General features: G+C 40.5%; 1 protein-coding gene across 8 annotated transcripts in view; it reads right to left on the bottom strand.

Moving 5' to 3' along the window:
* CELF2 (CUGBP Elav-like family member 2) overlaps window positions 1-18,029 on the bottom strand; it is a 273,325-nt gene that overhangs the window by 131,444 nt on the left and 123,852 nt on the right. For 7 of the 8 annotated variants that reach the window (XM_086609776.1, XM_086609779.1, XM_086609778.1 and 4 more), the window contains exon 2: window positions 10,461-10,657. In XM_086609776.1, the coding sequence (XP_086465902.1) occupies window positions 10,461-10,657 (197 nt within the window). Of the gene's footprint in view, window positions 1-10,460; window positions 10,663-18,029 lie in introns of those variants that run through there. The other variant, XM_086609783.1, reaches the window with a different exon arrangement.

The following is an 18,029-nucleotide window of genomic DNA, read 5'->3' as shown; positions in this document are numbered from 1 at the left end:
ACAATCCGCCTCCTGTGGTGGTTTCCCCCCCGGTGGCCGTAATATCCCCATCAGAACTGTCTCTACCTCTGCCACCTCCACCGACAGCACCGGAGCTGGAAAAACCCCCGGCTGCTTGTACAAGAAGTAAGATTGCTGTATCCAAGGGAGCCTCTTTTTACCCTTTACGAGAGGTCCCTCTCGGAGGCAATCAGGGGGGTATAGGGTTCGTAGCAGTCCCATTAAATACCACAGACGTAAGAAATTTTAAGAAAGAAATGGGAACCCTATTGGATAATCCCCTCGAAGTAGCAGAAAAATTGGATCAATTCCTAGGTCCTAATACCTATACCTGGGAAGAAATACAATCCATTTTAGGGATTTTATTTACTGCTGAAGAAAAAGGAATGATTAGACAAGCTGGAATGAGAATTTGGGAAAGACAAAATCAAGCAGGACCCCCGGGAGACCAGAAATGGCCTAATGTGGATCCCCACTGGGATCATCAACAACCCCAGGGGAGACAAAACATGAGGGATCTGAGAACGTTGATCATACAAGGAATAAGGGAAGCGGTTCCCCGAGGGCAAAATATTAATAAAGCATTTAATGAACAACAAAGGAAGGATGAATCTCCAACAGAATGGTTGGAGAGGCTAAGAAAAAGCCTACAAATGTATTCAGGAATTGATCCGAATACAGTGGCCGGGACCGCATTACTTAGAACACAATTTGTAGCTAAATCCTGGAAGGATATAAGAAGGAAATTAGAAAAATTAGAAGATTGGCAGGAAAGAGGATTAGAGGAATTACTTAGGGAAGCCCAAAAAGTCTATGTTAGAAGAGATGAAGAAAGACAAGCGGCAAAAGCAAAAATCTTTGTAGCAGCGATAAGAGAAAGTCAGAGGAATAAAGCCCTGTCTGGGGAAGTAAAGAAATTAGAAAACATACCCCGGAGGCAGTCAGTTGAAAAAAAATTCACAGTTCCCATTTGTTACTACTGTAACAAGAAGGGACATGTTCAAAAAAACTGCCATAAGCAAGAGCAAGATAAAAAAATGTTTAGGGAAGAATAGGGGTGTCAGGGGCTGTATTTTCTGGGGACTTCAACATCAACAGAGCCCTTGATAAAATTAACAGTAGGTCCCCATAAGGAAGAGGTTCTATTTTTAGTAGATACAGGGGCTGAAAAATCAACTATTCGAAAATTGCCAAAAGGAATAGAAAAAGGGAAGAATTGTATGACAGTAATAGGGGCAAAAGGAGAACCTTTTAAAGTACCTGTTTTAAAAGATGTGGAAATAGAAACAGAAAAAAAAATATGCCTGAATGACTTACTTCTGCTCCCTGAAGCAGAACATAATTTGTTAGGAAGGGATTTGATTTTGAAATTAAATCTGGGCATTAAAAGCCAAGGAGACAAATTGCAGATCAAATTATATACTCTGACACAAGAAGATGAAAAAGCCATTAACCCTTCGGTGTGGTACAAAGAAGGGGACGCTGGAAAAGTGGAAATGGACCCTATAAGTGTCCAAATAATAGATCCACATCGCCCGATTAGAATCAAACAATATCCTATACCCATGGAGGGTCGAAAAGGATTAAAACCTGTTGTTGAAAGACTTTTGGAAAAAGGAACTCTGGAACCATGCATGTCTCCTCATAATACACCCATCCTTCCTGTAAAAAAAAGCGGATGGGTCATATAGAATGGTACAAGATCTGAGAGCCGTAAATCAGCGAACCATCACCAAATTCCCTGTAGTAGCAAATCCTTATACTTTACTGAGTCATATATCCCCAAAATATACTTGGTATAGTGTAATAGATTTGAAAGATGCCTTTTGGGCTTGTCCTCTGGATGAAGGATCCCGAGACTATTTTGCTTTTGAATGGGAGGATCCTGAAACAGGACGAAAACAACAATTGAGATGGACTGTGCTACCACAGGGATTTACAGAATCACCAAATCTATTTGGACAAACTCTAGAAAAAATATTACAAAATTTCACACTAACAAGAGGGACAAAACTAATACAATACGTGGATGATTTATTAATAACAGGAGAAACTGAAGAACAAACCCGAGAAGCCACAGTTAAATTGTTAAACTTTTTAGGAGAAAAGGGATTGAAAGTATCCAGATCAAAGTTACAGTTCGTAGAACAGGAAGTGAAATACCTAGGACATTGGATAAGTAAGGGAAAGAAAAGGTTAGATCCTGACAGGGTATCTGGAATTTTATCCTTAAGACCCCCACAAACTAAAAAGGAAATTCGACAAATATTAGGACTATTAGGATATTGTAGACCATGGCTCGAAAGTTACAGTGAAAAAGCAAAATTTTTATATGAAAAATTGACTAACAACCAACTTAAGTGGTCTACAGAAGATGACAGAAAGTTTGAAGAAATAAAAAGGACCTTAATTCAAGCACCTGTGTTAAGCCTCCCGGATTTAGAAAAACCTTTTTATCTTTTTGTTAATGTATCAAATCAGACAGCATACGGAGTCCTTACCCAGGACTGGGCAGGAATGAGAAAACCCGTGAGTTATTGTTCCAAATTATTAGATCCTGTAAGCAGAGGGTGGCCTGCTTGTCTTCAAGCTCTGGTTGCCACAGCATTGTTAATAGAAGAAGCCAGAAAAATTACTTTTAGTGCTCCTTTAAAGGTATACACACCGCATAATGTTAGAAGTGTGTTACAGCAAAAAGCAGAAAAATGGCTAACAGATAGTCGGATCCTGAAATATGAAGCAATATTAATTGACTCCCCTGATTTAGAGCTGAGGGTGACCTCTGCTCAAAGCCCAGCACAATTCCTGTTTGGAGAACCATCAGGGGAATTACAACATAATTGTCTAGAAGTAATTGAAACCCAGACTAAAGTGAGACCAGATTTAAGAGATACTGAATTAGACAAAGGAGAAGTATTGTTTATAGATGGCTCCTCCCGAGTAGTGGAAGGGAAGAGGAAATCAGGATATGCAATTATCAATAAGGATTTAGAGCTAGCAGAATCGGGACCTCTGAGCCCATCATGGTCAGCCCAAGCTTGTGAACTGTATGCCCTATATAGGGCTCTGGAGTTATTGAAAGGAAAAAGCGGGACTGTATTTACAGATTCTAAATATGCATATGGGGTAGTCCATACCTTTGGAAAAATTTGGGAAGAAAGAGGCTTAATTAATACTCAAGGGAGAGATCTAATACATCAGGAATTAATAGTAAAAATTTTAAAAGCATTAAGGGAACCAAACGAGATAGCAGTAGTACATGTGAGAGGACACCAAAGAGGATTAAATTACCAAACCAGAGGAAATAACTTAGCTGATAAGGAGGCACAGGAGGCAGCTTTAAGGACTCAAACTACCAGAATTTATGTAGCACAAACTGAAAAAGACACAAGTGACGAAGAAAAAACAAGGGAGAAAGAAAAAAGGTTTACCCCTGAAGAACAAGCAAAATTGGAAAAGATAGGAGTAAAATTAGAGCAAGGGAAATGGACACTGCCCGATGGACGGGAAATGCTGCCAAAAGCATATGCCAGACAAATATTGGAACGCTTGCATGCACAAACACATTGGGGTACAAAGGCATTGAGTGATCATTTCCTTAAACAATTTGGCTGTATTGGAATTTTTGAAACAGCAAAACAAATTACACAAGGTTGCTTAACCTGTCAAAAGATAAATAAAAGGGTGTTTCGACAAATAGCTGTGGGAGGAAGAAAAACAGCTTACAGACCTTTTGAAAGAATACAAGTGGATTTTACAGAATTGCCTAAGGTGGGACGGATAAAACATTTATTGGTAATAGTGGATCATCTAACACAATGGGTAGAAGCTTACCCTGTAGCACGAGCTACGGCACAGACGGTAGTGAAAATTTTACTAGAACATCTGATACCTAGGTATGGGATAATCCAGTGCATTGATTCCGATCAGGGCACGCACTTTACCTCAAAGATAGTAAAATTATTATGTCAATCATTAGGCATACAATGGGAATACCATACCCCATGGCATCCACAAAGTTCAGGGAAAGTAGAAAGAATGAATCAAACAATAAAGCAACAATTGGCTAAATTAATGATAGAAACTCAAATGCCTTGGACAAAGTGCTTACCTTTGGCACTTTTAAATATAAGGACAAAACCACACAGTGAAACTGGATTATCACCATATGAAATGTTATATGGTATGCCTTATTCTCAAGGAATGCCCTTGGGAAACAAAGCAATTGAGGATCATAGTATTCAAAAATATATAATCATTATTGGGAAAAGATTGAAAGAGCTAAGGGAAATTGGAATGATAGCTCAAACACCACCTTTAGGGTTTGCAATTCACCAAATAAAACCGGGAGATAATGTTTTGATAAAAACATGGAAGGAAGAAACCTTATCTCCCATCTGGGAAGGACCTTTTCTTGTCTTGTTAACTACAGAAACAGCTGTACGAACTGCTGAAAAAGGATGGACACACGCGTCGCGAGTGAAAGGTCCAGTGAAGGAGTGGAAAATAACATCTGAACCGGGAGACACCAAGCTGATCATAAAACGGACTTAAAAAACCTTCATTGCAAAATATGAGATAAGTTTTTGTGGGAATTTTGTAGTAGCCCCTGTAAATAAATAAAAAAAAAAAAAAAAAAAAAAAAAAAAAAAAAAAAAAAGAATATATGAGAGGAATACCCCAAAATAGTTTGTTTTTTTTTTTAAGGGATTGGTATTAGTGCCTGTACATTGTGTGGAGAGTGTTGACTATTTATCAGAACTAAGTGTTCCCAGTGAGGTCGGAGGGACAAGAAAAGAAAAACAATATTTACATAATAGCCTAAGCTTCTGGTGTATCCAGTGCGAAACCAATAATTGTCGCTATAACCGACAAGAACTCATCCGGTGGCATAACCCAGTGAGAAGAGGGCAAGACCGGATAGGGAATCAGTGGCGCGGCTTAGAAGGTCTGCCGAGGGCTGCAACCCCTTCGGGCTATGACCGCCGGCCACTATGGCCCTTACCGGACCTCTTCTGACCCTATTTGGGGTGAGTTTCTTGACTCAGGCTGCAGCAAACAATTGCAATCAATGTGTGGTCACTACCAGGAGGGGGCGGGTAAGCTCTCAAACCCTGGTGTACCACACTGCCTACGACTGTAAAGATCGAACAATCGGGACTTGCATTCATAACCAAACCCAGTATGCCTTATGTAAGGAAGAGAACGAAATTATATGCTATGATCCAAAAGAGCTCCCATATCTATACTGGATAGAAGTAAAGACGAACTCTAAAGACGGAAAATTACTTGGAAAAAGTAAAGAACTAACCAATTTAAACGCCTCAGTATCGATAGCTTTTGATGCCTGTGCTGCCATTGATGAGGACCGCTATACCAACTGTGGTGATTTAAGGTGGAGAAAATATTATAGCAATTGTGAAAAATACCTTTGCCCTGGATCTAAGGATAGGCCCTCTTATTGTCATCCCAACAGATATGAAAGTATAGATAGGGATACATACTTTTGTGAGAATCATGTATGGGGGAGAGGTGGAATGTGGGCCTGTGCCTGCTGGAGCACGGCTTCTAGCTGGAGATGGCCTCAACTCTGTGCCGGAACAGGCCTTGAAGCCAAAATTGTCAAAGAAAAAGCTCTACCCAACTGCACAGCTCACTCTTGCAATCCTGTTACCTTAACTCTCATAAACCTAGGCAAATGGAAACAACAGAGAGCGGAACTGGGATTAAAGATTGATGGCTCAGGAAAGGACCCTGGGATCAGCTTGTTCATAGAATATAAAGAAAAGACTAGAAAACCAGTAAAAAACCAGCTACTCTTTAATTCATTCTATCATGAAATGGAAACAGGGGTGAAATATGAAATTCCCACAATGACTAAGAATTTATTTGTGAATCTTGGTGAAAACATTGCTAAGTCGTTACATGTGACCAACTGTTATGTTTGTGGTGGAACAAATCAAGGTGATAGGTGGCCATGGGAAGCTATGGAAAGTAACATAAGTGATCCCCGAATATGGAAGACTGAAAACATTACAACAGAAGGTAACAGAAAGCAACAATGGATACTCCAAACAAGTATAATTGGAAAGAGCTGTTGGCAAAATTTAAAAGATGGTGGAAGGCAAGTAGGTAACCTGGAATGTGAAGGGGGATACTTATGGAATGAAACAAGAAATAAGTGGGACAAGTGGGGAAACCCACTAAAGATGAATAGGAGATTTAGAAATTGGACTGATGGGACAAATATACCAAACGGGTGGAAAACTCCTGAAGGACATTATTGGATTTGTGGCAAACTAGCCTATGCATATTTGCCAAAAAATTGGACAGGATCCTGCATATTGGGAACTATAAGACCCGGTTTCTTTCTGTTACCCATGAGTCGGGGAGAGCAATTGGGAGTTCAGGTATATGCAGAAGCTACTAAGTTAAGAGAAATGCGCCAAAAACGAGAATTACAAATTGGGAATTGGAAAGATAATGAATGGCCACCTGAAAGAATTATTTCCTATTATGGACCAGCCACCTGGGCAGAAGATGGATCTTGGGGTTACAGAACTCCAATATATATGCTGAATAGGATAATAAGATTACAAGCAGTGCTGGAGATAATAGTAAACAAAACTGGGGATGCACTTGGATTAATTGCTAAACAACAAACCAAAATGAGAACGGCTTTGTATCAGAATCGCCTAGCCTTGGACTATTTGTTGGCACAAGAAGGAGGTGTATGCGGAAAATTTAATCTTAGTAATTGTTGTTTGGCAATTGATGATGACGGAAAAGTTATAGATGAACTTGTAAAGGAAATGAAAAAAGTAGCTCACGTCCCAGTTCAAACTTGGAATGGAATCAATCTAGGAGAATTAGGGGGATTTTTTGGAAATTTCATGAATGGTGATTGGCTAACCAAAATTGGAATAGTTATACTAGGAATATTCGGAGGATTGTTAATAATTCCATGTTTGATACCTTGTGTCATTAGGCTAGTACATTCGGCTATACAGGGAATGCAGATATCTGCAGTACCTGTTAATTCGGAAACACAAAAAGGAAAAACTCATTCCCTGTTAGTAATAAAAACAAAAGAAGCCAAGGGACCGACACCTATTCAGCAAGTGTTGACACGATTGGAAACAAAAACACGAATCAATACCATCAAAAAAGAAAATGAGGGATTGTGAAATATGTTCCTTTGATTCGTGTCAATATGGTGGTAAGGAGCGGGGTGTGCCTTATTTAAGAGAAGTGATTATCTTAGTTTAAGATCTCTGTGAAATGCAAAAACATAAACTTGCGAAATTCCTCATGATGCTGCTGACCGCCAGAGTGATACACAGGATGCTCTGGCACTGCAGAACAAAGAGCTCTGGTGACAGTTCATCGTGATGCAAAACGAAATAAAAGGAAATGGTGAAAAGGTAGAAAAGGATGGAGAGCATAGATGCTGGGAAGCTCTCTTCAGGTGGTCACCTTCAGCTCCAGGATTTTTCAGTCATTTAAAATATCCTGTGACAATACTGTTAATAGCTGCAGCTGCTTTAATATTGCTACTGACACTGTTGTACATATGGGTTTGGTGTGTATATTTTCAGTGCACAAAGTGTTATATCAATCGGGAAACTTATGCAAGTAAAAGGATTTACTTGATCTAATAAAAAGGGGGGGGGCTGACAGAGGGAATATAGAAATACTAACAAAATCACATAAGAAGGTATATATTAGTTATTGTTTAAATATTAAATACTAACAAGTTAATTGTTTAAACACTCAATACTAACTGCTACACTAACTGCTGTATGAATTATTGCTTGCCTTAATTAAAGTGTGAAGTCTCAGTCCCTGCTGGCTGCCCAGGGAGGAGGTTGGTGAGAGAGATAAGAGAGATGCCAGCAAAGTCGTAACTCAGGACCCACACATCTGTAGGGAGGAAGGGAGACAAAAACTAGCCTATGTGGGCAAGATAAGGACTAACAAGAACTACAACCAGATGTCCACTCAAGGACGGACCAGGCTGGAACCGGTTTGGTTCTGCAAACGCAGCCAAATCGGGAATTTTAGAGAAGAGGTGAAAAGTGCACAGTGAGGAAGACCTACGGCCTTCATCCTGAAGACCCCTGCCCACGTGAGGAAGACCTCCGGCCTTCATCCTGAAGACCCAGGCCCACGACCATCAGGAGGCGTGTCGAGGAGGAGCCTGAGGCGGATCCTGAGGCGGGGACTATAGAAATGATCTCATGGGAAAAAACTGACCTTTTTGGGGGGGCTATGAATATGTTTGTATAAATACAAGAAAAACTGCCACGGCGGGTGTGCGTCTTGGTGGAGCGGAGACTCCCGGCGCACCCAGCGCTGTTTGCTTGCCTTTATTCGCTTAATAAATTGTAAACTTTGATTGGAGTTCTGTTTGGGACTCGCTCATTTATCACACAAGGGAAAGGTGACCACCACAGGAGCTCACTGCTGTGTCAGGAAAATACAAGTCTGAAGGTTATTCTGTCTTTCTTGAAGACTAATTTCATTTACTCATTAAAACACATAATGCCTGAAGTGACATAAAAGCATCATCTCTGCACGGCTGAAAAGAATCCAAGCAAAAAAACCCAAATCAACCACCTTTCAGAAAGAATATTGAATATGGGGACTACAAGCCTTCATAATTAGTCCACAATGATTTGCATGACTTGTGCTTAATCCTTATGCCTTCCAGCTGCCTGACAGACAGGTACAGTCTAATGGAAAACACTACAGCAACGGGAATCAATGGCAGCCTTCTGTCTAACCACAATATCATTCTCACTTCATTTACTGCTTAGTGGGAAGGCATTTCTGTGGCCCGGGAATCAGCTCTTTCTAAACGGACGAGTCTCAAAGTTCAGCATTTTAGTGGTTTAAAGTAAGTAGGAGTTTGCTCATCCATAGCAGCCTGGACTGCAGAAAATCCAGTTGCTTGACCTCTTAATGCTGTCTTCTATCCAGCATTACAAGAAAAAGACACTTGGTGAGGGCTCTGTGCTAACATAGCAGGGGGCTACACCTTACGATACATCAATCCTGGGGAACAGAAGGAGAAGCAGAACTACACTGAAACACTTCAGCCAAAAATACCTTCTGTTTCTGAAGGGAAAGAGCAATCTAGTACAGGGACTTGATTAGCAGCAAGGTATGGCACGATGAACCCCCTCCCTGACATCAGTGCAACACCAACACACCAAGTCTTTTAACCAAAAGGGATGTATGCAAGCAACCCAAAACGAACTAAGATCACTCTCAGCACAAGATTGCTCAAAAGAACCCCCTGAGAGGATCCTCTGTCCCATACCAGGGCAAGGAGGAAATGCTGAGCCTTGGCAGCACTTTGCACAAAAGCACCGGAGCACCCCAAGTTGTGCTGTGTGCCTCACACCGTAGCAGTCACCTCTCACTGAACTGGAAATCTCAAGCGAGTGCTGTTTTGCACCATTAGTGAGCTGCCAGCCCACAAAATCATTTTATGACATTCTCCGTGGCACGTGCCCTTTAAAGGTTTTTAGAAGCAATGGCAAGAGGGCAGTAAGAATGAGTAACTATCTAGTAACCTTCCAGCCTAACACAAGCAGACCTAGCGATGCCTCTGAGCTGCACTAATTATTTGCAACGCTAGCAACACTTTCATGTACCAAACCTGAAGTTTAAAAGAAAGTACACAGCTATTTAGGGAGAAAAAATGCATTCTGTGAAATAAAAGATTCACTTTCAGTCTACGTGTAAGTATACGCTATACTTACATAGGTATAACATAGAGAATTCTCATGTGCCTAAACATGCACAGATATACAGTGAAAGAAAGCAATATAGTTAAGGAAAAATACTTCATATGTGTACAGAAAAAATGCAGGAAGGAAACCCTATCCTTTCTTTTATAAACATACCTGTGCCAAAAAACAATCCTTTAACATGACTCCAGAAAAGAAATCAGATTTTGGAAAAAGGGCAGGGTGACTCTGTTTTGTAATTTTTATTGCCCCTGGAGCAGTGATGTGGGCAAGAGCCCACCGCTATCATTTCTCCCCTTTTGTATCCTTAAAATTATTCCCACCTGGAGTGCAAAGAGAGGAAACGAAAGGAAGTAGAAAATTATATTTCTCGTGAGCTAATCCTGGGAAAGTGACCGCTCAGGTTTCCATGTTTCTTGGCAATAATAATTTAAACAAGGTCGGCAATCTTTTGTTATTTTTCACACAGTTGGAATGCACGCTTCCAGATAACAGATATTTAAACTGCAATTTAAGAAGAGGAGGAAGACGTAATCGAAAGGTATTCAGGAGTCCTCTCCTCTTCGGACTGCTGCATAGCTCAACACAGTATGCCCCAAAACAGACAGCCCAGATGCAAATCTCTTTGGAAATCCTGAAGGCAAGCAAGATAAACAATAAAAAAAAAGAAAAAATTGAAAGCACAAAGCACAAGTACTGTACCTTTACTTTGGGGAGGGTTCTGACTTCTGTCTCGGAGAACATTAATCTGGTAGACAGCTCCATAAGGCTCAAAAAGTTCTTTTAACTCTTTTTCCGACCATGAACGGGGAATCTGTCCAACAAACATCTTAATGGCATCTGGGTCTGGTTGGTCTGAATGATCCAAAGCTCCATTCATCTTGTTAGCTGTGCCGTTACTAGAAAGTAGAAAATGAGATTAAAAAGAGAAGGCAAGTTAGGAGACTATGCAGTTTTCATGTGCACTAGATGCAGAAGATGATGTCGATTGGCACAAAGCAGCAAAAAAACCCACCCAACAGTATTTAATTAATAGCATAAGTATTATGAACAAAAAACAATGTGATTACATTTTTCATTGAGTCTGGTTTTCTCTGCAGGCTGCTGCTTAATGTCATTATATAAGAAGAGAGCAGCACAACGCAAAGTGGGACTTTCGCTTTTTAAAGCAGAGGATAGTTGCAAATAAATGCAGATTTCTCTCCATGGCTGTTGTAAACAGAACTGCAGTGAATTCTCACTAAACTGGCTACTGGCAGAAATAAGGCAGTGTGCGTGTGTGTGTTTTGTAATAAAGTCACATGAAAGGAATATGAAACACTTGGCAATCTGTCAGATGACTAATGCAAGACGCCAGCGATGAATTTGCAGATTGTGTGAAGCATCCATGTGTGCATCAAATTAGTATGATATTGCTCAGAATGGAAAACACTCCAGCTATGTGGCTGGTTGCTGCCGATTAGTTGCCTACGCTTTTTAAAAAGGAAAAGCAGTCTGGAGAGCTCCAGTTTAAAGCACATTGTTTATTGCACCCTGGCACAAAAAAATGCACAATTCATAAAGAGAAGGCAGTGGTGAAATTGCCTACTTTGTTGCAAAAATTAAACTGCTGCTTCAAAAAGTTTTTCCCCTTGCAAAAGGACATCAAATTTCTGAATTTTTCACATCCTGTAAATTGTTACCCTGTCTGATCTCCAGATGTACATCTAAGTTCAAAACCACCACACACTTTTGCAGAGGAAAAGAGCTTAGTAACAAAAAATAAGCTGCTCTGTGAGGCAAATAACATACTATGGTTTAGGGAGAGTTGTACTCTTATAAGGAAGCCAAATAATTTTAAACACTGAACAAAAGTAAAAATACAAAAAAAAACTCATGTCATTATTAATAATTAAGAACAGTAATTTCAACTGATTACTTAGCTAGAGATCCCATAAGTCATGACAGTTTTTGGATGCTTCAGTTTCAAGAAAGAGCACTAATGAGACGTGAGTTTTAAAGCATTCCCCCCATTTTCCTCTAGGGAAAGGGGGAAATGGTCTGTGTGTTCAGCAATGTCAAAAGTTGATCATCGCAGTATTCAGGCATTTCAGAGCCACCTGCCACTTTCAAAAAACTTGGCTTTAATTACAATTTCTCTGTTTGATGATTGTTCAGGAGAGAATGCCCACAGGAAGATGTGGAAGAGCTCAAAATCTACATCACCAGACGAAAAACATATTTTACATGTGAAAAAAAAATATCTAAGAATGGCAAGAAAAAAAGAACTATGTGTAATTCCCCTGTCTCACAGCTATAACCTGTACAAACATAAATTATGTAGTTTCATGTGTTTCATCTCCTTGAAAGCATAATTCACTTGAACACATTATTATGCCCCTATTAACTTTAGCACTTCCCGTGCTTACAGCAGGAAGGAGAAAGTTATATTAAAGGCACATTCTAAACTAACAAGAAGAAGTTTGATCATCACTTGTGAATGGCTCAGCAGACAATAGGGTTTATCACACTCATTTATTAGACAAAATAGCCATTGATTCTAGTGGGAGTCTTGCCTGAGTAAGAGACTGAAAGATTTCATCCAACCTTTTGTATTGCATTTTATGTACAAATACACTCTCTTGTCTTACATATGCTCTTCGTTTTGAAGATGTTCTACAGGTCACAAGCACACGTGGAGAAATCACGATTTCTCCAGGCCTTAGAAACTGCATTTTCCATACACACATAACACTTAAGCCAAACCAAACCAACAAACCAAAGAATCACCCTCCTATAATCTGCAAGAAATGGAAAAACCCTGACTGACTCACTTGAATGATACTCCATGGGAACAACTTTCAAGAATTTCTTGGAGCAGGAGGCACCTGCATGACACTTATATCTCGAGAAAATCACTGCATTATTTCTTTCGAATTCCTATTCCTTTATGTAAAACCCAATCTGTGAAACAACCTCCCTGAACCATAGCTTAAAATAACTAAGGAAAAAGTTTACACATTATTTTGGAACTGCAAAGACAAGAAAAAGTACAAGCTTGGCTGTGCAGCCCTCAGCTTTGCCCTGGATTCAGTCAACTATTTTCTTTCAGAAATCGGCTTCGCTTTTTGCTTCATTTATTCTCTACATTGTTTACATTAAAAAATGAATTGAGTTCATTTTTAAATTTTGCCCTTCATCTATTCTCTCCGTTGGAACCTTTCTTTTAGAAATCCATACACAATTGCTACTTTAGCCCAAAATTACAGTAAAGGTCATATTTAATATAGAATAACAAGTTTATTCCTTTGCTTTTTCCTTTACCCAAACCACCTTTATCACCAAGCACACCACAATTTCCATTGCTAACAAGCCAATTTTTAGGAAACCACAAAACCGAACACTTCTACCCGTTTTCTTGGGTTAATGACCCCACTAGCATCAAGTTCCTGCGTTGAGCTAAAGGTTTAGGCCAAGATCTCTTCTAATTCCATAAAGTGCTTAAGCCCTTTCTTTACTTTGGTGGAAATGAAGTCGAATTGCGTCAATGATATTCTTTAAATACTTTATTGGATAAAGATGGTTAAAGGCTCTGACTCCAGGCGTAGGCTACCGTCCACTGTGATGCAAGGCTCCAGGGGACAGGCTTTGTCACTCACTGTCTGAATTTACTTGGGCAAGTCATTAAAACTTCTCCGGACTAAATTCCACCATCCACTGACAGCTCTGCCAATCCACTAACTCCTGCAGATTTAGGGGAAAAACAAGAGTAACAGAGACTTTTCTTTATAATTCTTTTCTACCACAAGGCAGGGGATTCACTGAGCTGCCAACATTGATAGGCAAGTTCAGTCCGCGGAGAGGACACTCACTTCTACAAGCACAGCTGGGCTCCTTTCTAAATTTTATTTCATTTGACTTCAGCGCAAACTAAGGCTCTCGAGCACCTCGGAGGACAGATCCCACTCTCACTGTCGGGGTTTTGAGGAGCACAAGAGCACTGCAGCAACAGCACCTCCAGTAGCATCCTCGCCCAGTGTCGGCAGTAACCATAGGACTACAGACAATTCAGACAAACTGAACAAGCGAATTAAACAACAAAAAGATAACAATGGAAAAAAATTAATTTTTACATTCTGCAGATATGATCCCTGCAGCGTACTTGAAGGTTCCACTGAGGAACACAAGCTATACAGTACACCTGCCTGATGGTGCAGTTGTCACAGAGCTTGTTGGGTCAATACAAAATCCAGTTAAATATTCCTGATCCTTCACAAAAAATCTCTGCTGTAGATGAATTCCCTTATCTTCTCCCAACCTTCATCTTCACCCAATGGACATTACTGCTCTGCATTAAGATCTCTTAGTTGCCAACAGCTGCAGGGTTTTTTGTTACTTCTCTTCACCAACACAATGGCTCTCAGAGGAAGTGTCTCCTTCCTTCCCTCATCTTCCCCTCCTGCTGTACCCAAGAAATAACGAGGCAAAAGAGAAACCACACGAGAAACCTTCCAAGAGGAAGCAAACCAATCCTTGTGAAAGCTTGGAACTATTTATTGAAAGCATAAGGGTACAGAGCTGGCTGTGTCTAGCGGACACTAATGAGAATGGGATCCCTTGACAATTACTGTCAGTACCCAAATGATGACATACATTAAAAAAAAAAAAGAAAAAAATATTAGATTATGTGGCTTGCTGTCTCTACACCACAGCGATCCTTCCCTCCGCGGCCAATTTAGCCCATTGGACTCAGGGGTGACCCAGCACATCATCTTCACTGACAAGGTGTCATCTATATCGTAGAGAGCAGCCTGAGGGCAGAGATTAAGCCACTGAGTCGCTGGCTGCTTGTGGTTGCTGCCAGAGCATCCTCTCTCTCAATTTGTGCCAATTTCCCTTCTAATAACCTAACTACCATTCCATCATTTTAGCAAGTTGACAGGGCCACTCTTTGAGGAGCTAGAGATTGTTTAAATATCACTGCTGCTTAAGCAGGAGCACCAGAAAAACCTCGTAGACGCCTTCTCTGTCTCTACCATTCATATCTGTAATTACAGCAAGACTGCTAAAAGTGAACTGACCGCTAAGGAGAGAGAGGAAGACTTCAGACACAAAGTCTGGATCAAACGGGATCATCACTGTTAAGGGCTTTGGTGTTAATCCATGATCATTTCCAGTAACGAGCTATACATTGAGTCATGTGCTGAAAATCAGCTGCCAACAAGGACCAAACAGGTTTACACAAGATCTGTTTTCAAATCTGTTTTAACCCTGCCCAGAACCCTTCTCACTGTTCTGTTTTGGTTAGTTCATGTCCCCGCCCTCACCCTATTTTAGTGGTTTTACAACTTTGCTGGGGATTTGGTGTCCCCACCATTCTGGTGTCCCCACCATAAGAGAGACACAGATTTGTTGGAGCGTGTTCAGAGGAGGGCCACAAAGATGATCCAGGGGCTGGAGCACCTCTGCTACGAGGACAGGTTGCGGGAGCTGGGATTGCTCAGCCTTGAAAAGAGAAGACTTCAGGGGGACCTAATAGCTGCCTTCCAATACCTGAAGGGAACCTACAGGAAGGCTGGGGAGGGACTTTTTACAAGAGTGTCCACTGATAGGACAAGGGGAAATGGGTTTAAGTTGAAGGAGAACAGATTTAGATTAAATCTTAGGAAGAAATTCTTCAGTCCGAGAGTGGTAAGACTTTGGAATAAATTGCCCAGAGAGGTTGTGGATGCCCCCTCCCTGGAGGTGTTCAAGGCCAGGTTGGACGGAGCCTTGAGTAGCCTGGTCTAGTTGAGAGGCGTCCCTGCCCATGACAGGGAGGTTGGATTAGATGATCTCTAAGGTCCCTTCCAGCCTATGCCATTCTATGATTCTATGACTCTATGATTTGCCTTTTTCATGTTCTATGGTATAAGAAATCAGTAGGAGAACATTGAACACCCTCCAAAAGCCAACATAACAACAAGAACATGATAACAAATAGGTTCCAAGCGTAAAGACTACTAAATCCACCCCAGTGCCGAGGCATTTACAGGCATCAGGGTTTTACAGTAATAAATATTTACATCCATGCTGTGGAGTCACTGCCAGGATATCACACAAGATGACAAAAGGGACAACACCCATTTGAAGGACTCCAACTGCTGTCAAGAGAGACAAACAAGCATCACCTTACCGCACTCAGAAGATCATAATTGCTGGTTTATGAGCAAATTTTATCTGGAAGGACCCAAAAGAGCTTTATAAACTCATTGTTTAGAGAGGAATGGCTTCATTGTAAGGTGACAGACGGCAGCTGTTTAATGACATGGAGCATTATCGCACAACAATTTCAGCCAGGAAGGGTAGAACAATACCATATCCAATTGAAAACTGCAGGGGGTTGCGATTTATAGACACGGAATGTAATTACCTAAATTGGATTTTGGCCAGCAAAATAAGGGCCAGAACCTCTGACAAACAAAAAAAGAAGCTGTGCCATATTTTTAAGCCATCAACGACCAGGTCTCTGTGTTTTTTGGGGAAAAAAGCCATCTCCAGAAGCTTTCTGGCCCATCAGCACTTTCACAGCACAGATGCTCACAAGCAGCTCAAAGGAAAGATGATGTTTCAAAAATCATTAACTGCTCCTGCTGTAATGTCTTGTACAGCTTTTGGCAGAACTATTAAATGCTAATAATACTAATAATTATTATTAAGTAACACATATCCATAACGGCAGTTGCTAAATGAACCTGACATTATGCCCAAGGAACAAAGCAGCACACGGCAGGATGTTTGGTCCTACGCATGCAGTAATGTCTACAAAATCATTTTCTCCAGCCTTCCCTGTGCCCATCGGCAGGGATGGGAACAGAGTAGCTGTAAGACTTGCAAAGCTGCCATTCTGCTACACTTGAAGACCAACTGCAACTGCAGGAGCAACACCAAAACTCTGAGCTTCCAAAACATTTTCCTTTACTCTATTTTACGGACCCATAAAGCCTTTTAACAAAGAGCTGAGCAATTCTTCATCCATCCAGCAGAGAGCAACCGCAGTTGCACTCACACACACACATTAACTACACGAACAATTCCAATGGCTTTTAATACCAGATATCCAATGCTCAGATTTTATTCTTCTCAGTAGCTAATAATATAATACTCAAGGGCTCATGTAAGCACTGAATGGTAAATGCATGGGATTTTTTCTTGTGTTGCCTCCACGTTGGCAGAAATTATCTGTTAAAAGCACAATGTTTCTTAAGACAATGGAGTTCTTTTTACTGCCCTAATAATTTAAAATTCACAGTCATTTTTCTGGTGAAATCAGTGACTAGCTGTAGCTCAGCTTTCCTAACTCTCTCCATATATTAGATCATTCAAGCTGTGGCAAACTGTTCTTACTATAGGGGATACTTGTTTTCTGACAAATTCCAAATTTAGTTCATGTGATCACTTTAATACCTTAAATGCAAATTTTAGCTAAGGTAAGGAGGTAGCATGCTGTCACAGAGGAAAAAAGATTGGAAAATCTGGGGGAAAAAACTTTTCGTACCTTGAAAAATGTTTTGATGGGGATAAATTTTGGCTGGGAGCAGGAGCAGCAGATAGAAGTTGCCTTTCAAGCACCTGGGTCAGACTGACTGATACTAAGTGCAACATGAATTGGTAAAAGTACTGAACAAAATACACACTAGAGACACTTTGGAAGAAAGCTGAGCACACCTGAAAGAAAACTCTTTCTTTTTTAGAGGTATTCCTCATTAGTATCACAGGAAGAAATAAAGGATACAAAAGGAAATCATAATAAGAGGTACATTAAAACACATTAATACACTCCTTCGGGCTTTTTGACTTCCTAAAATTAGCCCTCAGAGTTCTGCTCAGCAAAGCAGATGAGAAAGGATCTGTTCCTACCTGGCTGCAACCTGCCCCGAGCTCATTGCTAAACATTCACCTCTAGAGGCTGGTGGCTCTTCAGGTGCTCAGCCTCCGTGTTGCTGCACCACCCCCATTAAAAACCAGTTTGACTTAAGGCTGAGGTTTCAACCTAAACCCTGGATACCCCTTGTATACATGTTTAAAACTACCAAATGATGTTATTTTAATGTCCCGCTTTTAGTAATGCTTCCAAACTGCAGAGTCAAGCAACAGTAACTTCAGCAAAGCTGTGTACATCTGCTACATCACGACTCAAAAAAACCTTACGTTCAAACACACTTCTTAAAAAAAAAGATGTCCAATTTATCTCAGACTGTCTCAACTCTTACAGCTGGTGTATAGATTTATTTTTTACCAAACAAATTATTT

The sequence above is a fragment of the Tauraco erythrolophus genome, chromosome 4 (assembly GCF_009769465.1).
Source record: "Tauraco erythrolophus isolate bTauEry1 chromosome 4, bTauEry1.pri, whole genome shotgun sequence".
Lineage (NCBI taxonomy): Eukaryota > Metazoa > Chordata > Aves > Musophagiformes > Musophagidae > Tauraco > Tauraco erythrolophus.
The sequence above is the reverse complement of the archived record's forward strand: the minus strand, read 5'-3'. Positions and strand labels throughout refer to the sequence as shown.